Raw genomic sequence first — 25,662 nt, forward strand, 5'->3', positions numbered from 1 at the left:
CATTTTCATGTGAAAGTTGTTAGAGAATAAAACACTCCACATGTTAGTGATGGTTTTATCATCAAATTTCATGGGCTTTCCACTCTACCTCATTCTCCAGCCCCTCTTGCTTTCCATCTGGGCACAAGGATCAGGTAACTCTTCACCTTTTCTCGCAATTGTTTTGTGGCTGGAAATGAATGGTAAATAAATACCAGGATGGAGTCTTTTCACTTTTATAAAGTTAGGGGAGCAGAGCATTATGTTTGGGTCTGCATGTTAACCATGTAGCTATCCAGGTGGTTGGCAACTAGCAGTTTTAAGATGAGCATATTGAAACAGTGACTTAGTAAGCAGAGAATGAAAGAAAGGTATTAAGGAAGCCTTGCTTCTGAAGTAAGCCCGAGTAGTTCAGATTAGAGGCCACAAACCTGCTGGAAGCAAATGGGCTCTCTGCAAGTTAGTTAGTCCGTCAGTTAGTTAGTTAGCTAGTTATGCAGTATTTCCTGCAGCCCATTTGCCTTTTAAGTCTGAATTTGACTTGTTTTGAGGCTCTCCTTGGTCACTAAAAGGTTTATCATTTTTAAATTGTCAAATTTGTTCATTGTTTCCTTCATGGGTTTGCTTATCATTACAAACTGAAGTACTCCTGAGATGTTAGGGATTTACTAAATATTCAAGTACTAATATTTTCTAGTCATTAACATTATTTGGTTAAAGATATTTAACTCAATTCCATCTTAAATCTCTTGGGTTCATGGTAAGGGCAATAACTAACGTTCTGTAGGAATTCAGTTGAGAAAATAAATCATGATTACTTCCAGTTAGGGAGTTTTTTTCCTCAAGAAGTATCATTTGAATTCAATTAGATAATCCGATCAAAAGTTGAATGAGGAGTGACATATGCTGAGAACAAAATGATGTGACAGAAGAGGAAACCAGTATGTCCCATGTTACTTCTTAACTTAATCATCTAAACTACAAAATGGAGAACACTGGTTCTGATATCAGATAACTCAAAATCCAGTAGGGCAGACAGCCTGTGGGCAAATAATGATAAAGAGATGTGGCAAGCACAATGAGAGAAGTTATTACAGTAATAGTGATAGCTTCTTTGTTCCCTTTAGACTTTCATTAGGTATTATAGGTGTCCCCTGCTTTCTGAAGGTTCATATCACATCACTTTGCTTTTCTGAAGGATCTGCATTAGTACCTGTTGTTGCTAGCTAAAAAAAAAATTTGAAGAGGACTTTGCTTTTACAAAAAAGCCCTCCTGTGCTAATGTAGGTTCTTCATAAAAGCAAAATGGTGGAACTGCGACTTTCAGAAAGCAGGGAACCACTCTTCACTTTAAGCCACTTCGGTTTATGAAAGGTTTTATAGGAACACACTAGTTTCAGATAGTGAGGGAAACCTGTTAGGGGTCTTTGTTTGGGGACAGGGACTACATCACCCATGACACCTGAAATATCTTGGTGATTTAGAACTGTCGTTATATTTACATATTCTTTTCGGATACTCACAATACGCTGTAAATCAGGTATCCTAAGCTCATTTTTCAGATGAAAAACCTGAGGCTCGGCAAAGTAAATGATTGCTCTAAAACCTTACTTCTTGAAATTAGCACAGGTAAGACATCATTACAGCTCTCTTGTTCACAAATGAAACACTCTTTATAAAACAAACATGTTCTATGTATTTAAATGTTCTCCAATGCTGAGTATAGTTGCAGACCAATGAATTTTTGAAAAATATTTGCAAAAAATTTTTTTTATAATTTGAATATAAAAGCCAAGAGAAGTGAATGAAAACCAGATATAGTCTGAGGTAAGTGGAGTAAGGTACATGAGGTTTTTTTTTTAACCTTTGCATTTAAGTAAGGCAGACATACAGGAATGTGTATAAACATAAGTATGCAGTTTGATTAATTTTTTTAATGATTAGACCAACATATCTAGCAAAGATCAAGAACAGAACATTAACAGCATCCCAAAGCTTTATTCATGCCCCCTTCCTTTCTTTCCTACAAATGCCACTATCCAAATTTCTTATACCATAGATTCATTTTATCTGTTGTTGATATATAATACATATATTGATTATATATATTGATTATGTATGTTAATATATATGTTATAAATATATATGTTATATATATTATATATATAGAAACATAATCATTTAGCATTTATTCATTTGTGTGTAATTTCTTTGGCTCAACAATACACTGGTGAGTTTTATCCGTATTGTTGAGAGTAGATGTAATTTATTAAATCTCATTGCATTTTATTAAATCCCATTGTGTAAATACCATAACTTATTTATCAATTCTACTGTTGATTTGTATTTGGGTAATTTCTGTTTTGACTTTTACAAATCATGCTTCTATGAACATTTATGTACGTGTGTTTTGAAGAATATAAGTAGGCATTTCTATTAGATATATACCTAGGAGTAGATTTTCTGATCACAGGATATGCCTATGTTCCACATTTTTTAAATTAAAATATAGTTGATACACAATGCTATATTAATTTCAGGAGTACAGCATGGTGATGTGATAAGTCTAGATATTATGCTATGCTCACCACAAGTGTAGCTACTATTTGTCCACACATTGTTACAGTACCATCGACCATGAAGCCAAAAGATTTTCCAGTTTCCACTCCCATCAAAGTATGAATTGGGTTTTTTACATATTTTCACTAAACTTGGTATTGTCTGTCTTTCAAGCTAGCCATTCTAGTCATGTATAGTCCAGGTTTTAATTTGCATTTCTTTGATGACTAAAGAAGTTGAGCATCTTGTCTATTGGCCATTTAAACATTCTCTTTTATGACGTGCATAGTCATATATTTTGCTCCATTTTCTATAGAGTTGCCTGTCTTTGTCTTATTGCTTTGTAGAATACAAATCCTTACTCATATATATATACATATAGCAAGTATCTTCTCTTACTTCATGGGTTGCCTTTTTACTGCTGAATATGTATCTTTTGATAGACTGCAGTTAATTAATATTAAAATAGATCAATCACTCACTTCTAATTTTTTATAATTTCATATTTCTAAAAAAGGAATAAAGCATCATATAACTGTTGATGTATGCCCTACTTAAGAAATTGGCTACTCCAGCCAAGTAGACGTTCTATAATACTTTATTTTTAAAGCAGTGTTTTATTTTCACATTTACATTTTTAATGCATTTGAAATGGATTTTTGTTTCTACTTTTAGATGGGAGTCAATGCATTTGAAATAGATTTTTGTCTTTAGTCTTAGATGAGAGCCAATATATAATTTTTCTATATGGATATCTAATTTACACATCATCATTTATTGGGAAGATAATCTTTTTGCCAAATCTATGCACTGTCTGTTCCATTTGTGATATATATCAGATGCACATATATGTGTGGGACTGTTTCTGACTCTGCTTCATTGTGTTTCATCCATTTCCTTATCCTTGAATAAAAATAACATTGTATTACTTTAGCTTTACATTCAGATAGTAGGTCTTGTTTATGCCCTTGGCTTTTTTAGACTCAGCTTGTCAAATGCAGAATTAAAAAAAAAAAAAACTGCTTGGGGGCACCTGGGTGGCTCAGGCAGTTAAGTGTCCAACTTCAGCTCAGGACATGATCTCTCAGTTTTTGGGTTCAAGCCCCACGTGCTCAGAGCCTTTGCTGACAGCTCCGAGCCTGGAGTCTGCTTCAGATTCTATGTTTCCCTCTCTCTGTCCCTCCCCTGCTCACACTTGTCTCTCTCTCTCTCTCTCTTTCTCAAAAATAACTAAACATTAAAAAATCTTTTTTAAAAACTGCTTTAAATTTTATTAGATTTGCATTGAGTCTAAAAATTAGCTTGAAAAGAATTAACATCATTATTTTTTTTCCTTATTTACAGTATGATGTATCTTTCCATTTATTTAAGTCTTCTTTATTTTTTTTAGATGTTATTTTGCATATTTCAGTAAAGAGGTCTTATATATCGTCCAATAAGTTTTTATTACTATATATTTCTTTCTTTTTTACTTGGGAAGCTATTTTATATGGTATTTTTAATTTTTTTCCATTTACTTATTGAAGATATATAGAAATATAATTGATTCCTTAAAAAGACTTTATTTTTTAGAACAGTTTTAGGCTTACAGAAAAACTGAGAAAATAGTACAATGTTCCCATATATCCCTTACCCAGCTTTCCCTACTATTAACATCTTATGTCAGTATGGCACATTTGTTTTAATTAACAAATTACATTTTATGTATTTTTCATAACTAAAGTCCACAGTTTATTCGCATTTCTTGATTTTTAACTTTTTTTTTTTTTTTAAGGATCCCACCCCAGTTATCCCATTACATTTCTTTGTGTTGTCTCCTTAAGCTTCTCTTAACTGACCGTTATCTCAGAATTTCCATATTTTTTATGACATTGACTGTTTTGAGGGGACTGGTCAAGTATGTTGTAGAATTACCCTCTATCAGAATTTGTCTGGTATTTTTCTCATGACTAGAGTGCCTTACAGGTTTAGGGGAGGAAGGCCACAGAGGTAAAATGCTATTTTAATTATGTCATATCAAGTGTACATACTATGAACTCTTATGTCTACATAGGATACATTTGTAATACAGTTAGATTTTAAGGTTTCAGACTGCACTCCTTGGCAACCTCTGTCTCCTAAATAATTTTTTTTCTTAAATGTTTATTTATTTTGAGAGAGAGCGCATGTACAAGTAAGAGAGGGGCAGAGAGAGAATCCCAAGCAGGCTCTGCACTGTCCTGTCAGCACAGAGCCAAAGGGGCTTGATCTCACAAACCATGAGATATTGACCTGAGCCAATATCAAGGGTTGGACGATTAACCAACAGAGCGAGCTACCCAGGTGCCCCAATAATTTCTTAAATTGTGTACTTGAAGATTCACTTTATGTGCTATAAATCTCTATACATTTTGACAAATGTGTAAGTTCACTTAGCAACCATTACAGTATCATACAGAATAGTTTCATTGCCCTAAAAATCCCCTGTGTCTCACCTGTTCAACTCTCCTGGCTACTCCTGAACCCCTGGACACCACTGATATTTCTACTGTCTCTATGGTTTTACCTTTTCCAAAATGGTATATACTTGGAATCACACAGTGTGTAGCCTTCTTAGTTTGGATTCTTTCACTTAGCAATCTGTATTCCATATTTATCCATGGTTTGTATGTGTGTGCACGATTTGATAGTTCGTTTCTTTTTATCGCTGGATCATATTCTGTTGTGTAGATACTACAGTTTACTCATTTACCTATTGAAGTCATATTGGTGCTTTCAGTTTTTGGTGATGATGAATATGCTGCTCTAAACATTTACCTGTAGATTTTTATGTAGATATAAGTTTTCAAATCAGCTGGGTGAATACCTAAGAGCACAAGCGCTGGATCCCATGGTAAGAATATGTGTAGGTTTGTTAAGAAACTGCCAACTGTCTTCCAAAGTGGCTCTATCATTTTTCATTCCAATCAACAATGAATGAGAATTCCTGCTGCTCCATACCCTCACCGACGTTTAGTATTGTATATACATATTTTAAATATTAGCCATTCTAATAGGTGTGTCGTGGAAGCTCATTATTATTTTAATTGGCAATTTTCTAACAACAAGAGATTTTGTGCATCCTTTCATGTGCTTATTTGCCAATTATATATCTTTTTTTGGTGAGGTGTCCATTTGGATTTTTTGCCTGTTTTTACATTGTATTGTTTGCTTTCATATTGTTTTTTTGTTTTTTTTTTTTTTGTTTTTTTTTTGTATATTTGGATACAAGTCCGCTATGGCCTGAATCTTTATGACCCCTCAAAATTCATATGTTAAAATTTTAACACTCAACGGTTATGGTATGAGTAGGTGGGGCCTTTGGGAAGTGATTAGCTCATGAGTGTGGAGCCCTCATAAATGGGATTAGATTATGAAAATCCACAGAATTTCCTAGTTCCTTCCACCATGTGAGGACACAACAAGAATTCTATGACCCAGAAGAGAGCCCTTACTCAACCATGCTGCCCCCTTGATCTTGGATTTCCAACCTCCAGAACTGTGAGAAACAAATTTCTGTTGTTTATAAACTACCCAATCTGTAGTATTTAATTTTAACAGCCTGAATGAACTATGACAAAGTATGTGTTTTACAAATACTTTCTTGCAGTCTGTGGCTTGTTGTCATATTGTCTTTACTTTGTCTTTCACAAAGCAAAGGTCTTTAATTATAATAAAGTATAACATCAATTTTTTTTTCATTTATGAATCATACTTCTGGTATTATATCTAATAACTTATCACCAAACACAGGGTCACCTAGATTTTCTCCTGTGTTTTCTTCTAAGTTTTATAGTTTTGTATTTTTCATTTAGGTCTATAATCCATGTTGAGTTAATTTTTGTTAGTTAGGTGTCTATCTTCATTTTTTTTAAGCATATGCCTGTTGTAGTGGGTTGAATAGTGCTCCCACCCCCATTCTTGTCTATCTGGAATGTAGAATATGATCTTATTTGGAAATAAGGTCTTTGCAGATACAATTAAGGTGATTTCAGGAAGAAATCACATTGGGTTAGGGTGAAACCTGAATTCCAAACACCTTGATTTAGGACTTCAGACCTCTAGATCTGTGAAAAATAAATTTCTATTGTTTCAAGTCATGAAGTTTGTGGTACTTTGTTATGCCAGACCTAGGAAACTAATTAGACACCCAACTGTCCCAGCAGCATCATTTGTCAAAAAGGCCATCCTTGGGGTACCTGGGTGGCTCAGTAGGTTGAGTGTCCGACTTCAGCTCAGGTCATGATCTCGAGGTTCATGAGTTTGAGTCCTGTGTCAGGCTCTGTGCTGACAGCTTAGAGCCTGGAGCCTGCTTCAGATTTTGTGTCTCCCTCTCTCTCTCTGACCCTCCCCTGCTTGCACAAGCTCTCTTTCAAAAATAAACGTTAAAAATGTTTAATTAAAGAAGTAATAAAAAAATAAAATAAGAAAAGGGCTATCCTTTCTCTGTTGAATTTCTTCACCTTTGCACCTTTGCCAAAGATCAGTTGACTCTATGTGTGTGAGTCCATATCTGGACTCTCTATTCTGTTCCATTGATCTATTTTTTTTTTTTTTTTTTTTTTGCCAATTCCACAGAGTATTGATTACTCTAGTTATAGTAAGTTTTTAAGTTGAATAGTGTTAGCCCTCAAACTTTGTTGTCCTTCCATATTATGTTGGCTATTCTGGGTCTTCTACTTCTCTTTATAAACTTTAGAATCAGTTTGTCAATGTCTGTAAATAACTTGTTAAGATTTTAATTGGGATTGCATTGAATCTACAGATCAGGTTGGGACGAACTGATATCTTGACAATATTGAGTCTGCCTATTCACGAACATGGAATATTTCTCATTTATTTAGTTCTTTCCTGATTTGCTCATCAGAGTTTTATAATTTCCCTCATATAGATCTTGTACTTATTTTGTTAGATTTATAACTAAGTATTTCATTTGGGAGCTGCTTATGTAAATGGTATTATGTTTTTAATTTCAAGTTCCACTTGCTCATTGTTGATACACAGGAAAGCGATTGACTTTTGTATATTGTGTGATCCTACAACTTTGTTATAATTGCTTATTAGTTCCAGGAGTTTCTTTGTTGCTTCTTTTTGCTTTTCTACATAGATGATCATGTCATTTATGAACAAAGACAGTTTTATGTATTCCTTCCCAATCTGCATACCTTTTATTTATTTTTCTTGCCTTATTGCATTAGGAAGAGCTTTCAGTATGTGTTGGAAAGGAGTGGTGAGAGGGGGCATCCCTGCCTTGTACCTGATCTTAATGGGAAAGCTTTGAGTTTTACACTATTTTTTTTAATTTTTTTTTTAAATTTTTTTTTTCAACGTTTTTTTATTTATTTTTGGGACAGAGAGAGACAGAGCATGAACGGGGGAGGGGCAGACAGAGAGGGAGACACAGAATCGGAAACAGGCTCCAGGCTCCGAGCCATCAGCCCAGAGCCTGAAGTGGGGCTCGAACTCATGGACCGCGAGATCGTGACCTGGCTGAAGTCGGATGCTTAACCGACTTGTGCCACCCAGGCGCCCTGAGTTTTACACTATTAAAGTGTGATACTAGCTGTAGGGTTTTTGTAGGTATTCTTTTTTTTTTTTTTTTTTTTTGAAGATGTTCTTTCTCAGGTGAAGGAAGTTACCCTCTATTCCTAGTTTACTGTGAGGTTTTATTATGAATTGGTGATGGATTTTATCAAATACTTTTTCTAAATCTGTTAATAGGATCTTGTGACTTTTCTATTTTAGTCTGTTGAGGTAATAAATTGCATTAGTTGATTTTCAAGTGTTGAACCAGCTTTGTATACATGGGATAAATCTCACTTGATCATGGAGTTTATTTTTTTAATACTTTTTTAGATTCAACTTGTTTAGAATTTTTGCATATATGTTTATAAGAGATATTGGTCTGTAGTTTTATTTTCTTGTAATGTCTTTGGCATTTTCTCTTTATTCTTTTTAGCATTTCCGTATCTATGCTTACATTATCCATATGTTTTTGCACGTGTCAAACTTTTCCATGAGTCGTTACTATATTAATCATAGTTGACTTTAATTTTCTGTCTGATAATTACAAAATCTGTACTGTATTTGAGTCTGGCTTGGATACTTGCTTTGTCTTTTCCGATAACTTTTATTCTGGGCTTTTAGCATGCCTTACAACTTTTTTTTTTTTTTTTTTTTTAATCCAGACATGACATGTCAGATAAGAACTAAGGTAAATAGAGCTTTAACTTGGGTTTTATGTTACTCTGACAGGGAGTTGGGTTGTGTTTACTGTTTACTATAGGTTAAGGTATCAAGGGTTTCAAATTCTTGTAGTTTCTTTGTTTTTGTCTCTCCTATTGATGATTGAAGTCTGAGCGTTACAACCATTTCAACTGTAATCCACTGTCATTATATTGGAACCCTACTGCTGTGGTGGGGAAGACTTAAGGAAGTAAGTATTTTAAAATCTTATGTTTAAATTTCACTCTTGGTAGGCCTATGACCCTTGGCTGTGACTTCACAAGTTTTTGTACCTTTTCCCCCTGCCTTCCCCACCTTAGATAAGATAGGAAAACTAAAGGGAACCAGATCTGGGTCATTGTCCTTCCACCCATGTGAGATAAGGTCTGATAAAGTCTTTTCCCCTGGAGAAGGGGAAATTTTTATGGAAAATGCACTGGGCTTATTTCAACATGATTACTTTCTCCTTCCTTTGCCAAAGATATGAAGTGAGTTTTCCTGGCTCTTCACTGCGAGAAACTGGCTAGGTTCATGCTGGTGGAAACTATGAATTTTAGGTCCTCCCTAATACTGGAGCCCTGAGGAGTTTGTCACCCTCAAGCTAGTTCACCCTCAACCTCCAGAGATTCATCAAAATTACCATTACTTGTGTTGGTAATTTATGTTTCAAGTTTTGCCTTCAATAAATATTTGTCAATAGGTAGTATATGTCAGAAACACTTTTAGAAACTACCTATCAATGGTGAAGAAGATAAGAAAGCTCATTTTCTAATGGGGAAAGACACAAATAAAAAGATAATTGTAAAACAGAGAGATAAGGGAGTGCTATGATAGGGATAGTCTCCAAGGTAGTATGAAAGTACATTTCTCTTAATTTATACTGGGCTTTATTTTCAGATTCTCCACATAGAATAAAATACAAAAATAATGAGACAGCTGTATTTGGAGAAAATGTGACGATTTTCTGCAATTTGACAACTCCAGCAGATGTTGTGCAAATTACCTGGCAGAAGATCCAAGGTTCTTTGCGACAAAATATTGGCACATATAGCAATATATATGGAGAAAAGATTCTTCCACCATACAGAGATCGGCTGCACTGTGAGGTCATCGAACCCAATTCCTCATTCATAACTATCCGTGAAGTAACATTTGAAGATGAAGCCTGCTACAAATGTCTATTTAATGTGTTCCCGCAAGGCAGCCATAGTGGACAAATTTGCCTTAACATTATAGGTATGTAAATGTTTTATGTAGAGTCAAAATCAAGGAGATGTGAGCTTTGAAGTTTAAGGTCCAGAGAAAGAATATTAGAGAAGGAAAGACTATTATAGAGGCCATCCATAACCAGTCTTTTGTTATACAGAAGAAAAAAAGTGGAAGCCAATGATGGCTACATGACTTTCTGATTTCCACATGGTTCCTGACCAGGCATAACATTTAGGTCTTCTGACCTCTCATCTAAATTTTACACTGCATTGATTTTAATCCAGTAGATAAAAGTCATAAATGACATCAGAATTTTCACTGGGAAAGAGAGGAAAAGAAAAAGAGAGAGTAGAGAGAAAAAAAAAAGAGGAAAGAAGACTTAGAGAATAAAAATTTACTAACAAATTAACAAAATGTTGAAGGAATAGTGATAGTGACATAGTGTCCCCTCATTATTTTGCTATAACTTGAAAGTGTTGGAGATTTATAGAATGTAATTTTAAGGTTGAATGAAAGTGAAGATACCAACTGTTCCTCTTAAATTGGAATAGTGGGTATAAGAGATGAAATTGTGAAGTTTTGCAAAATGTGAGGAGAGGTATCTGAGAGGGACATGTTTACAACATTTCACTGTCATATAAAAATTTGGGGAAGTTCATCTTTAACACTTCAGAAATCTTGTGTGACATATTTTTATATTTAATTTTGTGTCTCCTTTTTTGTCTCAGCTGTATCTGAAATAAAAACTGAGCTCCAGTCGAACTTTGACTCTGAAGATTTTCTTAGTTTTACTTACTCAGCTGTGGGAAAACCTGTTCCTCAAATATCTCTTTTCCCATCAAAAGTCTTGATTAATCCACCAGAGGAATACCTTGCTCAGAACCCAAATGGCACAGTGACTATCACGAAAATGTACAATGTCTCCTTGGAGACTGTGAGATCCCTAAGTCTCCAACACCTGATTGTGCACATGGATCATCCTCTAAGGAATGAAGAGAAGATTGTTCCTCTGTCAGTCAAACAAGAATGTAAGTAGAAATAATAATCAACAAGGGGAAATGTTTTAAAAATTCATACCAGAAGTGTTTGTGTACTCATCTATTTTTAGAAATGTTAAGTCTTTGTGGTACTCCTGCATGGTTAAAAGAATCAGGCAATGCAAATGTTCTCTACCCCAGTTCTGTCTCCAATGGTAACTGTTCTTAAAGGGCAAAGTTTTCATTGATCTCCCTTAACTGCTTTCCACTGAATTTCTGCCACAGGCAGTGAAGACTAGGTTCACTCATACCTCCTTCAACCTTTCCTCCTCCCAATATGGTTCCTTTCTTCCCAATATAGTTCTCTTACTGCTTACCTCTGCAGCCGTCAGCAGCATGGTAAAACCTATTTTTTGTTTCATCCACCATAGAAAGTCTCTCTCAGCTGCCCGTTTCTCCTTGCCTGTCTTCCACCCAAGCTCTGTCAATTGTACCCTCTGTTTCAAAGCCGTAGTTAAACAAGGTATGATTTTTCTTAAAACTTTAAATAATAATTTCAATATATTTATGTTCTGTATTTATATAATATAATTGCCTACAAAATTTAAATAATTGTTTTTATATTTCACCTGCATAATCTTTCAACATGAAACCATTTTGTCTCTATACATTAAGTGTAAATCTGATATATTTAGGTTTTCATTTACCGCCTTATTATTTGTTTTCTATTTTCTGACCTGTTTTATAATCCTTTCTCTCCCTGAATTCTTTTGGATTATTTATTTTTGTTTCATTTACCTCTTCTATTAGTTTGTTAACTATACATTCCTGCACACCTCTTTAAGGGTTGTCTTGGAGACTGCAACATACATATCTTGACTTATTAAAGTCTAATATAATTTACTATTTTTACTACTTTTCAGATAATGCAATGGGCTTATATGAATGCCCACTCCTTGTGCTATTTGTTTGTGCATTTTATTTATTTATTTATTTATTTATTTATTTATTTGAGTATAGTTGACAAACAATGCTATATTAATTTCGGGCGCATATTTTGTACATTTTAATTCTTTATATATGTTTAAATGCCAAAATATGTTATCGTTTTTGTTCCTGTTATTTATAATAATATTCTTTATATTTATCCTTTCCATTGTTTTTTATTTCTTTGTCCATGTTCACACTTTTCTTTCTGCCTAAAGAATTCTTTTTTGTTTTTTTCATAGTGGAAAATTATAGATGGCCAATTATTTTAATATTTTTGGTCATAAAATGTTTTAACTTTTGAAGAACATTTTTACAGGATTTCTGATTCCAGTTTGATAGTTATTTCGTATTTTTCATCACCTTGACAATGGTATTTTATTGGCTTCAGACTTTCATTACTTTTGTTGAAAAGATATATATCAATTTTATTGCTGGTCCTTTGAAATGTATCTCCCTTTCATCCTGGCGGCTTTTAAGATTTTCTCCTTGTATTTGTTTTATGTCAGTTTTATTATTAATGCTTTGGTGTCACATCCTTTGTATTTGTCTTGCTTGTGTTTTCCTAAGGTTCTTGTCTTGCTTGTGTTTCCTAAGGTTCTTTAGTTAATGTCCTTCATCACTTTTGGAAAAATGTAAACTCAGGAAGTGGGGAGGATAAAATTTGTCCATAATTTGTCACATTCATTCAAGAACAAAAAGCATCACTTGCCATCAATGATATTGGTACATAAAATTTGAATGAGTGAAGGACACATCACATTTTTTGGAAGTTTAACAATTTGGGGTACATAACCAGCTACTGGACTATTGGAATAAGTAGCCTACTACATAGTACAGATGGGCTAAACATAACCTCATTTGAACCTAGGATGTCTCATTAATCTCTGAATTAAACAATCTGTAGACTAACCTAAATAAAGTACAAGGTAATAACCAGCACAAAATGAAACTACTACAAAATATAACACACTCAGGCCAACATAAATTATCCTTCCATCATTTTCATGCCTCACTCCCCCAGGTTAACACAACCTGGTTAAAGCAAAGTCGCCTCAGTGCTGTGGAATTAGAACAGTGGGAAATTTCCCTAGTGATTCTGATAGTCGTGCTAACAGGCCACAGGGTGTCTCCTATGGTCTTACAATGCTGTTTCATGTGATTGATAGTTTGCTTGTTACACAACTTTAGTTTAACAACTCTTTTGCCCTCAGAATTTGCAAAGTAGTCCTCCATTGTCTTTGATCGTCCATTGTGATTGATGAAAAGTCAAATGTCAATCAGAAAATTGTAATAGTAAATATTACCATATCTTCTCTTTGGTAATGATAACCTTCTCATTATCCTTAGAGCTCTGAAACTTTCTACTACTATTTTTAGAGTATTTTATTTATAGTTCTTTAATGTAATTGGCATTTGGTGAGTTCATTCAATTTGGAGACTCAAATCTTTAAAAGACCCTGAATATTCTCTCCTTTCTTTGAAAAATTTCCACCTGTTCACTTAATTTATTCTCTTTTTATAAACTTCAATTAACTGGGCATGAAAACATTTACATTGAATCTTATTTTCATCTTTTAAAAAATATGTCTTTTCTTCCCTTCATAGTATCTGGGAGACTTAAATATCTTTAAATTTTTTCATTCAAGTTTTTCTTTTTTTGACAATCAGGCTTATAATTTTGAATTGCTTTTATAATTAAAGATTAATTTTATAAATTAAAGTTGATTTAATTTTTTCATACCCTTCTCTTCCTGCTTTAAGAAAGTAATATCTTGTCAAATCTTGTAATTATCTTCTGTTTCTTTAATTATCTCCTCCACTGCCCACCCTTGGGACACTACCATCATTTTAATTTTATTTATGCTTCCTTTACTCAATCTTTCTCACTTTGATTACAGGTTTTATTCAAACTCTGATGAGCCCTGACTGCAGCTTTACAGATTTTTTGTGTGTTTTTTTTACATCTTGTAAAGAGACAGACTTTTGTTTGTAGAAAGGAGGCAGCAGAAGACTCTAAAAGCCAGAATGGAGGGGCCTATACTCAAGGTGTCTGACCCCCTACCCTAAGTATTCCTAGTATATATTCATTATATTCAATGAATTACTTAACTCTTCCTTCTTCCTCTTCCCCTTGTCCTCCTCCTCCTCCTCCTCCTCCTCCTCCTCCTCCTCCTCCTCCTTCTTCTTCTTCTTCTTTTTCTTCTTCTTCTTCTTCTTCTTCTTCTTCTTCTTCTTCTTCTTCTTCTTCTTCTTCTTCTTCTTCTTCTTCTTCTTCCTGAAGGATCAGAGCACCTGGCTGTCCAGAACCGAACTTTCGGATATGGAAATGGGTGCTTTTGAGTGTAAGTTTCATTATGTGATTAATCCCTCCTTCTTTTGTCATCTGAGTTCTAATGCTGTCCAGTTTCTGTGGGGCTCTCTCTGCAGGTGTAGTCTGTTCTGTGCATACATGAGCCTGCAGCTTCTCTCACCCTGCACCTTCAGAGGCCATTCCTCTATCCACTTCACATCTGTTGTAAATTTGTTTAAATCTCTTGCCAATGAAGATCATTCTTCTGTCTGCTGTTTTTCACTGAATCAGTATTTTTGTTACTATAATTTTAATGGAGTCTTAGGAAGGGTAGAGGTAAATATTTTTGTTACATGTGTTTCTTGAAGCTGAAGTTAATCAGGTCCTCTTTCCTGTAAAAATTCCTTAAATCATGAGATTGGAACATGCCCATTGAATAGCATATGTATATATCTCTCATCAATCTATTGGCTGGATTATTATGGTTAATTTCACTTCTCACTAAAATGCAAATGTCTGTAAAGAAGTAACTTGTCAATTCAGAAGATAATTCTTCCTTGCTTAGCTTTGCAACAAATAGTAGGGATATAAATTCCTGATTTTTTTTTTTTTTTTTTTTTTAGAGAGAGAGAAAGCATGTCAGCAGGAGAGGGGCAGAGGGAAAGAGGGAGAGAATCTCAAGCAAGCTCCGCACTGAGCATGATGTGGGGGCTCGATCCCACAATCCTGGGATCATGACCTGAGCTGAAATCAAGAGTCGGACCTGCAACCGACTAAGCCACCCAGGTGCCCCCTATAAATTTCTGGTTTTACTGAAATCTCATAGAAAGCCTTTTTTCCCCATGCTTTATTATTGCTGACTTTAGTGCTGTGTTCACATTTTAGTGCCAATTTCAGGGCTGTATTCACATTTTATGCCCATTCAACCTTCTTTGCCCAGTTTGAATGAGCTATGTAGTATCTCATTGAAAAAGAATATAGTTAAAACTAGAACCTGAGACCAAGTGACATCTGAACAGTCAAAAATAAATAGCACAGAGTTTCTCACATGGATTTTCCTAACAGTATCAACGAAGAAGTAATCGCTAACAAAAATTTCTCGAAAAAAGGACTCAAAAACTCTACCACAAGCAGACCTAAGAATGCAAAATGCACAATAATTCATGTCATTTACTGTAAGCACAATTTCCTCACAAGGTCCATCCACAAAGTGTATTGGTTCATTTTTATATTATATCTAAGAACTAGCATTGATAATCATGATGATCTTCGGTTAAATTTAAGTTGTAATGAAAAATGTAATTATATTCAGAAGATAGAATATACATATCTATACACAGATAGAAGTGGATTTGTAAGGGGCGCCTGGGTGGCTCAGTCAGTTAAGCGTCCGACTTCGGCTCAGGTCATGATCTTGTGGTCCATCAGTTTGAGCCCCGCGTCAGACTCTGTGCTGACTGCATAATCTTGCGGTCCATGAGTTTGAGCCCCACATCGGGCTCTATGCTGACCGCTCAGAGCCTGGAGCTTTTTTCGGATTCTGTGTCTCCCTCTCTCTCTGACCCTCCCCCATTCATGCTCTGTTTCTCTCTGTCTCAAAAATAAACGTTAAAAAAAAAAAAAAAAAAAAAAGAAGTGGATTTGTAATACAATTTAGGAATACTGTGGCCAAAATAGTTACTATAAAGAGTGTTGATAGGGCACCTGGGTGGCTCAGTTGGTTAGGTGTCAGGCTCTTGATTTTGGCTCAGGTCATGGTCTCATGGTTTGTGAGACTGGATTCTCTCACTCCCTCTCTATCTGCCCCTCCCCTACTTGTGCTCTTTTTCTCTAAAAATGCATTTTAAAAAACTTAAAAAAAAAGAATTTATCCAACCCAACACTCAAAAAACAGCTAATCCAGTTAAGAAATGGTCAGAAGACATGCATGAACAGACATTTCTCCAAAGGAGGTATACAAATGCCTAACAGACACATAAAAAAATGCTCAACATCACTCATCATCAGGTAAATACAAATCAAAACCACAATGAGATACCACCTCACACCTGTCAGAATGGCTAACATTAACAACTCAGGAATCAACAGATGTTGGCAAAGATGCAGAGAAAGGGAAACCCTCTTACACTGTTGGTAGGATTGCAAACTGGTGCAGCCACTCTGGAAAACAGTGGGGAAGTTCCTCAAAAATTAAAAATAGATCTACCCTGTGACCCAGCAATTGCACTGCTAGGTCTTTATCCAAAGGAAACCAAAATGCTGATTTGAAGGGGCACATGCCCCATTGTTTACAGCAGCGCTATCAACAATAGCCAAATTATGGAAAGAGTCCAAGTATCCATCAACAGATGAATGGATAAAGAAGATGTGATAAATATATACACAAAGGAATATTACTCAGCCATCAAAAAGAATGAAATCTTGCCATTTGTATCAATGCGGATGGAACTAGAGTGTGTTATGCTAAATGAAAAAAGTCGATCAGAGAAAGACAAACACCATATGATTTCACACATATGTGGTATTTAAGAAACAAAACAGATGAACATAGGGGAAGGGAAGGAAAAATAAAATAAGAAAAACAGAGAGGGCGGCAAACCACAAGAGAGTGTTAAAAAGAGAACAAGCTGAAGGTTCCTAGAGGGGCAGTTAGTGGGGTGATGAGCTAAATGGCTGGTGGGCATTAAGGAGGGTACTTGTGATGAGCACTGGGTGCTATATATAAGTGATGAATCACCAAATTCTACTCCTGAAACCAATACTATACCATATGTTAACTAACTTGAATTTAAATAAAATCTTGGAAGAAAATGTAAAAAAAGTGTTGATACTCAAAGTTTTACAATATTCTTTTTCATAAGACTGCAGGCTCTGGAATCAGACAATACTGAACTTGCTTCCCAATTTTGCCACTTAATCACTATGTATCTTTGGCCAATTTTCTTAACATCTCAGAGCCTCTATTTTCCCATCTGTATCTAATAATGTACTCCCCTGGTTAATGTAAATAATCCTTATAAGATGCTTATCACATTGCTTAACACATTAGTCTTAAGTATCAATTATCATTATAAATTTATTTTCTGGGGCTTTTGCAGATACATTTTAATAATTGAATAATATTTCATTGTGACTACATTATATTTTTCTTAAACATTTTCTTGTGATTGTTCTTTTGGTGGTTATATCTTTTTTTCTTATTCTTGAGTGTGGTAAAATGGTATTAAATATTATCTGTCTTCAATTTGAAAATGCGTTAGTATATTCTTTTACAAAATTGAATATGGTACAATAATATTAAAGTATCAATTTGATTATCAACAAAGCAATGGTAAATCAAAAGAGCATTGAAGATTTAAAGTACCATGTATAGGGGCGCCTGGGTGGCGCAGTCGGTTGGGCGTCCGACTTCAGCCAGGTCACGATCTCGCAGTCCATGAGTTCGAGCCCCGCGTCAGGCTCTGGGCTGATGGCTCAGAGCCTGGAGCCTGTTTCCGATTCTGTGTCTCCCTCTCTCTCTGCTCCTCCCCCGTTCATGCTCTGTCTCTCTCTGTCCCAAAAATAAATAAATGTTGAAAAAAAAAAATAAAGTACCATGTATAGAAATGACATATAGTCACAAAGAATATGTTTCTGCTTATGTCTTTCAGGTACTTCTGGTTCTCCTTATATTTTGTTGTATGCATTTGGTTCATTCATAATTTTTCTATGTATTGTATTTATCATTTTCCATCTTGTTCAGAGAAAGAAAAAGTAAGTTATATTACTCCCTGTCTATGATAGGGAATGTGGGTAAAATAGGTCTAGTTTTAAATCTAAAAAAAATTTTTTTTCATGGAAAAATTCATCATGGAAAGAATGATGATGGAAAACTCTTTTACCTATATTTAATAATTCTTGCAGTCAAGGGTTTATTCTTATTAAAATGACACCCTACTTGGGATTGTTACAAAGGTAGGCTGTTAGTAATTTATGCTATGGTAAATTGAGTTTAAGATTCTTTCTTGAGGACAGATTTTGACAGGACAGAGCATATGGACTTCAGGTGACTGGTGGGAGGGGACCCACTGAGTGGTGAAAAAGGCTGAATGTGAACAGTTTTTAGGCTTCAAGAATGAATGAAAGGAGGTTTTTAAAAGAGGTGATTGCCATAGTCAAAATGGGAATCAACAGTGGTCTGGACTAGGGTGGTAGCAGTGGGAGTTGAGGGAATTAGGGATAGGTTTAGGATGACAAGATTTGCTGCTGGAGAAGATGTGGATAAAGGGTAAATGGGGGAAATTATCTTGATGATTCTAAATGTTTTGCCATGGAGTGAAGAAACCTTTTACAAATGGGGAATTATTAGAGGAAGAACAAATTTGGAGGGAGGATCAAGAGTTCTATTTTGAACATATTTGTTTTTACATGCTTATTTGACATCCAAGAGAATATGTCAATTATCTCTATATATGAATCTGGAATTTATAGAGCAGATAAGGACCAGAGGTACAAATTTGGGAGAGTAGAAGGTATGCTCTTTAACAGGACAAATCCTAAGTTATGACTCCACTACAATAGAGTGGAAATAACCTGCAAGTTCTGTTAATGGATTATATTTATGCTGAACTCAGCATTGAAAAGATATTTTGATCAATCTCTAAAGAGATCTGAATCTCCCTTTTTTTTTTTTGCTTTTTTTTAAAAAAATTCATAGCATACTCTCACGAGATACTGCCATTAGGGGGAGTGTTTGGACTGTATTCTTCTAATGAATATATCAATGTCATCATACCTGTAGGTCAGAGAATGTGCCTGAAACCACACCCCAGCTGAGACATCCTGAGGTGGAGTCCTTAGTAACCCGGTTTTTTCCTGCTCACAGGTAATTAAATTGGCAGGTGTGTGATTTTTGCTGTCACTGTGTATACTTCAGATTTAAGACTTAACCTTCCATATTAAATCATCCATTTGGTAGCAACAATTATCATTTAAAAAATAAATGGAAACAAAGATTTGTTTATATAATCCAGTTGCATGAACTAGTGGGTTCAAGTGAAATTGTATTAATGTTAATGACTTTGAATGTTCCTATTCATCTCCTGATTCAGGATCCCTCCAATCAACACCAATTGAATGGTTTCTTTGATTTGTGTGATTGTGTGTGTGTGTGTGTGTGTGTGTGTGTGTGTGTGTGTGTGTGTTTTCTGATTATTAGTAAGTATGAGCATGTCTTCATGTATTTGTTAGACATTCAGGTTTCCCCTTCTGTGAGGTTCTTGTCTACATCTTCATGCAATTCCTGGTTGTTTGTCTATATTTGCAGAAATTCTTTATATTTTAGATTCTTTGCATACTAGACATTGATTACTTCTCCCTATTTGGCACCACTGTATCTCAGTTACATCATTAAAAGAACAGAAATATTTAATGCTTTAATGTTGTTAAATTCATCAATTTTCACCTAACAGTTTGAGTTTGGGGAATTATTTAAGAAGTCATTATCCACCTAAATTCACAAAAATATGATCATATTTATTGGCTTCATATTTTTCTATTTTATGTTTAGATTTTTATTTATCTACTTATTTTTTTAAATGTTTATTTATTTTAAGAGAAAGAGCATGCACACACACAAGCTGGGGAGGGGCAGAGAGAGAGGGAGACAGAGGATCTGAAGCAAGACTCTGCACTGTTATCAGAGTTCAAACTCACAAACTATGAGATCATGACCTGAGCCACCCAGGCACCCAGAATTTCCTTCTTTTTATTTAATTTTATTTTTTTAATTTTACTTTTTTTAATTTACATCCAAATTAGTTAGCATATAGTCCAACAATGATTTAAGGAGTGGATTCCTTAGTGTCCCTTACCCATTTAGCTCATCCCCCCTCCCACAACCCCTCCAGTAACCCTCAGTTTGTTCTCTGTATTTATGTGTCTCTTCTGTTTTGTCCCTCCCTGTTTTTATATTCTTTTTGTTTCCCTTCCCTTATGTTCATCTGTTTTGTCTCTTAAAGTCCTCATATGAGTGAAGTCATTGTGATTTTTGTCTTTCTCTGACTAATTTCACTTAGCATAATACCCTCCAGTTCCATCCATGTAGTTGCAAATGGCAAGATTTCATTCTTTTTGATTGCCAAGTAATACTCCATTGTGTATATATACCACATCTTTTTTATCCACAGAATTTCCTTTTTTTTTAAGTTGAGTAGTATTCTGTTGTTTGTGTGTACCATATTTTCTTTATCCATTCATCTGTTGATCAACATTTAGGTTGTTTCTACATCTTGGCTGTTGTGCACAGTGCCACAAGGAACATGGAAGTACTAATATCTCTTTGAGATTCTGATTTCACTTCTTTTCCATAAATACCCAAAAGTGGGATTGCATCATATGTACTTTTATTTTTATTTTTTGAGAGGTGGGGAGGGGTTGCGGAAGAGGGGGAGAGAGAAAAAATCTTTTTCCCTCTGTGGGTATGGAGCCCAACACGGGGCTCGATCTTACAACCATGAGATCATGACCTGAGCTGAAATCAAGAGTTGGTTGCTTAACCGACTGAGCCACCCAAGTGCCCCTATTTTTAATTTTTAAAGAAATCTCCATACTGTTTTCCACATTGGCTGTACCATTTTGCAACTCCACCAATAGCAAGCAAGGGTTTCAATTTCTACACATCCTCATCAACCTATGCTGTCTTTTGTTTCTTGTTTTATTAGTTTTGGTTTTTTTTTTGTTTCTTTCTAGTTACTAGCAAGTTGTTTTAATTGAAGTAAGTTAACATACAATATTATATATTAGTTTCAAGTGTACAACATAGTGATTTGATAATTATATATGTTACATATGCTCACCACAATAAATGTAGTTACTATCTGGCATGATACAAAGTTATTACCATATTATTTACCCTATTCCCTATGCTGTACTTTTCATCCCTGTGACTTAATTATTTTATAACTGGAAGTTTGTACTTCGTAATTCCCTTCATCTATTTTGTCCATTTCCCCACCTTCTTCCCCTCCGGTAACCACTAGTTTGTTCTCAGTATTTATGAGTCTTTCTGCTTTTTGTTGGTTCATTGGTTTGTTGGTTTGTTGATTTGTTTTGTTTTTTAGATTCCACATATAACGGCAATCATATGATATTTGTCTTTCTCTGTCTGACTTATTTCACGTGGCATAATACCCTCTAGGTCTATTCATGTTGTTGTGAATGGCAAGATTTCATTCTTTCCTGTGGCTGAAAAATGTATATATCTCACATCTTCTTTATCCATTCATTTAGTGGTGGATACTTAAGTTGATTCCATATCTTGGTTATTGTAAATAGTGCAGCAATAAACACAGGGGTGCGTATATCTTTTTGAATTAGTGTTTCCATTCTCTTTGGGTAAATACCCAGAAGTGGAATTACTTAATCATACAGTATTTCTAATTTTTAATTTTTTGGGGAACCTCCATACTGTTTTCCACAGTGGCTGCATCAGTTTACATTCCTACCAACAGTGCATAAGGTTTCTCTTTTCTCCATATCCTCTCTGACACTCGTTTTATTTTTTGATACTAGCCATTCTGACAGGTGGAAGATGACATGTTAACAATATTAATTCACAAATATCCTAAATTTGGTCAGTAAATCTCCTTCATGGATAGCCCAGGTGCTTTCCAAGAGGCTGCTTCTGTGCTGGGTCTCAGACGGAGTGATATACTGTGCTGGCCCTTTGAGAGTCTCAATTTCTTATGGCTCTCTGGATCTCCCCAAATTAAGCCCCTCTGGTTTTCAAAAGCTCCTGGAGTTAAGCCCTGATGACTTTCAAGGCCAGATGTTGTGAGGTTTTATGTTCCCTTTCCTGTTCAGGTCCCCAGAGCCAGTGGTGCCTGATGTGGGTCTTGGTCCCCTTGCTCCTCAGGGAGGACCTCCGCACCTGTGATATCCCTTCTGCCTGTAGGTCACCATGTTGGAGGTTTGGTTCCTGGCTGCATCTCTGCCCTTCCTACCCTTCTCACTGGGACTTCTATTTATGTCTTCAGCTGTGAAAAATCCGTTCACCAGGCCCAAGTTTTTTTCAGAGAGAGCTGTATTACATGTACTTGTTGCCTTGGTGAGCTCATGGGAGGAGGTGAACTCAAAATCCTTCTATGCTGCCATTTTCCCCACTTTCCTGTCTCATTATCTTGATAACAGCCATCCTGGCATGTGTCAAATAATATCTCACTGAGGTACTGATTTGCATTTCCCTGACAATTAACGACATTGAGCACTTCTTCACATGCCTGTTGGCCATTTATATCTTCTTTGAGAAATATCTGTGCAGATTTCAAATCCTTAGTCTATTTTTTTTTCAGCTGGGTTATTGGGGTTTTTTTGCTATTGAGTTGCAGTTCTTTATGTGCTTTGGAGATTAACCTCTTATCAGTCACATGGTTTGAAACTATTTTTTTACCAGAGTCAGGTTGTCTTTTATCACTAGCACTGATTAATTTAAAAACACACCTGGAAGCATGCCCTAAATAAAATGAAAACTCGTTTTAGCAACTCATTAGGCCAGATGATGTGACTGAAATTGAGAAATGGATACATTCCTAGAAACACAATAACCACCATGATGAAATCTTGAAGAAGTAGAAAAGTCTGAACAGACCTATATCTAGTATGGAGAGTAAATCAGAAATCAAAAACTTTCAACAGAGAAAAGGCCAGGACTATTTGGCTTCACTAGTGAATTCAACCAACACTTAAACAAGAGTTGGGGCGCCTGGGTGGCTCAGTCAGTTATGCATCCGACTTCAGCTCAGGTCACGATCTCACTGTTCCCGCTTCAGGCTCTGTGCTAACTCCTCAGAGCCTGCAGCCTGTTTTAGATTCTGTGTCTCCCTCTCTCTCTTGGCCCCTCCCCTGCTCGTGCTCTGTCTCTCTCTCTCAAAAATAAAGACAATATTAAAAAAAAAATTTAAACAAGAGTTAATGTCAATGCTTCTCAAACTCCTTTAAACAATTGAAGGGGAGGGAACACTTCCCAACTCATTTGTTGAAGCCAAGGGTACCTTGATACCAAAGCCAAAGACATCACAAGAAAACAAAAACAAAACAAAAACAAAAACAAAACTCTCAGCCAATATTCCTACAAATATAGATGCAAAAATCTTTAACAAAATACTAGCAAACTGAATCCAGCAGCATATTAAAAGGCACACACACCATGACCAAGTGGGATTTATCTCTGGGATGCAAGGATAATTCAACATCTGCAAATTAATTAATGTGATACACCATATTAAAGCAATAAAGGATAAAAGTCACATGATCATCTCAATACATGTAAAAAAAGCATTTGAAAAAATTCAAGATACTTTCATGATGAAAATTTTGAACAAAGTAGGAATAGAAGGAAAGTATCTCAACATAATAAATGTCATATTTGAAAAAACCATAGCTAACAACACCCTCAACAGTGAAACACTGAAAGCTTGACCTCTATGATCAGGAACAAAGCATGAGTGCACACTCTTAACACTTGTATCTAACATAGTACTGGAAGTCTTAGCCAGAGGAATTAATCAGGAAGAAAAAAACAAAAAGCTTAGAAATCAGTAAGGAAGAGGTAAAACTGTCCTTGTTTGCAGATGCCATGATCTTATATATACAAAATCCCAAAGACGCCATAAAAAACTTAGAATATATAAATGAATTCAGGAAAGTTACAATATAAAAAAACCAACATACAAAAATCAGTTGTGTTTCTACACTAACAATGAACTGTCTAAAAAGGAAATTAGGAAAAGCAATTCCATTTACAGTAACACCAAAAGAAATAAAATACTTAGGAATAAAACTAACAAAGGAGGTAAAAGACTTGTATACTGATAACTATAAAACATTAATGAGGGGTGTCTGGCTGGCTCACTCAGAAGACCATGCGACTCTTGATCTCATCGTGAGTTTGAGACCCACGTTGGGTGTAGAGATTACTAAAAATAAATTAATTAAAAAAACATTAATTAACAAAATTAGACAAGACACAGCAAATGGGACAATATCCCAAATTCATGTACTGGAAGCCTTAATATTGTTAAAGTGTCAGTTATTAAATTTTTTGTGACCAATTTGGCACTTTCAGAATTTTGCCCATTTTGTGTTTTCGAATTGATATGAATGTTCATAATATTGTCTTATTTTTTTCTATTTGTTATATCAATGCTAGTTCTCATTTTTCATTCTATATTGTTTCTTTTTATTTTTAATTTTCTTAGCAATTTTTGCCACAGATTTGTTCAATTAATTTCTAGACGAAAGCCCTTTTTTTGTTCATTCAATTTTGTTCCTTCTAATTGATTTTTGTCTTTAGTTTTATCAGCAGGCTCCACTGTCAGAGCAGAGCCCAACACAGAACTCAATCCATGACCTTGGGATCATGACCTAAGCTGAAATCAAGAGTCAGATGCTCAACTGACACTGAGTCACCCAGGCACCCCTGTCCAAGAATTTTAAATGTCATATTTCCCTTTTTTTGCAAAATGTTAATTTTATGTAAGCACATTTCTTCTTTTCCAAAGAACTTTTAAAGCAATATTTATGCTTCATAATGGCAGGGATTTTTTTCCCCTCATTCACTCTTCTGTGTCCTAAGTTTCTATCTTTTGTGTTTTTAACCTAGTTGTATATGTTGCAGTTACTGATATATATAATAGGACATTTTTTCCATTTTATTTTTAAATTTATATTTTACTTTAGTGATAGTCTTTTTTTCTCCCATACTGTCTGTCATTGGGTTAAATATTCTTTTGTTACTTTGAGTTATATTTCATGCTTAGTCTTCTGATGTTCTTTCCTAACTTACTAAGGACAATACTTGTATTTATTTTATAATGTCAATTTCTTAAACATATACAACTTGCCATAATTCTCACCTACCTCCCATGATCTCCTTTCCTCCTTCCATGTAGGTTTGAATTATTCAATTATTTTATATAGGGATACAAGTTGGGGGAATTTGCTTTATGGGGGCAATTCATCAATTTTTATGAATTATTTATCCTTTCTATATATCTTTCTGTTTGTCTGGAAAAATCCAGTCATTATGTTATTATTTACAGCCCTCAGATTTACAGCCACATGGATGCTTAAGTAAAAGCTTTTTCCCAGCACCTTGTCAAAGGGTGGTCCTAGGAAAACATAAAGGCTTCAGAAGATGAACAGTTCATTGATTTCTCTCTCTCTCCCTAAGAGCCAAGAACTCTGGAATGTGTTAAAATAAGAAGACTCCTCATCATTAACTCAAGTGGAAAAAAAAAATCACATCATGAAAGAAGAGATCATTACAGAATTGGTTGCTTGAATATATAATTTGATACTAGATACATTGATTGCTTGAATATATAATTTGATTCTGGATAAAAAAATAAATGTACAATTGTTTTTTATTTTTTTTAG

At 35.0% G+C, this 25,662-nt stretch overlaps 1 protein-coding gene across 1 annotated transcript; it reads left to right on the top strand.

The window, feature by feature from the left end:
* On the top strand, positions 1-25,652 carry LOC109266381 (OX-2 membrane glycoprotein-like). The gene is made up of 6 exons (XM_019448348.2): positions 1-134; positions 9,679-10,017; positions 10,719-11,018; positions 17,898-18,000; positions 19,028-19,111; positions 25,457-25,652. Exons 1-6 carry the CDS (start codon positions 41-43, stop codon positions 25,479-25,481), a joined length of 945 nt encoding a protein of 314 aa, XP_019303893.1. The 5' UTR covers positions 1-40; the 3' UTR covers positions 25,482-25,652.
* The last annotated feature ends 10 nt before the right edge of the window (positions 25,653-25,662 follow it).

This window comes from Panthera pardus, unplaced genomic scaffold, assembly GCF_024362965.1.
Source record: "Panthera pardus isolate Hobbes unplaced genomic scaffold, ASM2436296v1 HiC_scaffold_16, whole genome shotgun sequence".
NCBI lineage: Eukaryota > Metazoa > Chordata > Mammalia > Carnivora > Felidae > Panthera > Panthera pardus.

Bases quoted from the DNA above. Each gene is read 5' to 3' on its own strand.
- LOC109266381 (XM_019448348.2), top strand. From the start codon at position 41: ATGTTAGTGATGGTTTTATCATCAAATTTCATGGGCTTTCCACTCTAC. The intron at 135-9,678 runs GTAACTCTTCAC...CTTTATTTTCAG, and splicing joins CATCTGGGCACAAGGATCAG to ATTCTCCACATAGAATAAAA. The intron at 18,001-19,027 runs GTAAGTTATATT...TCATACCTGTAG, and splicing joins CTTGTTCAGAGAAAGAAAAA to GTCAGAGAATGTGCCTGAAA.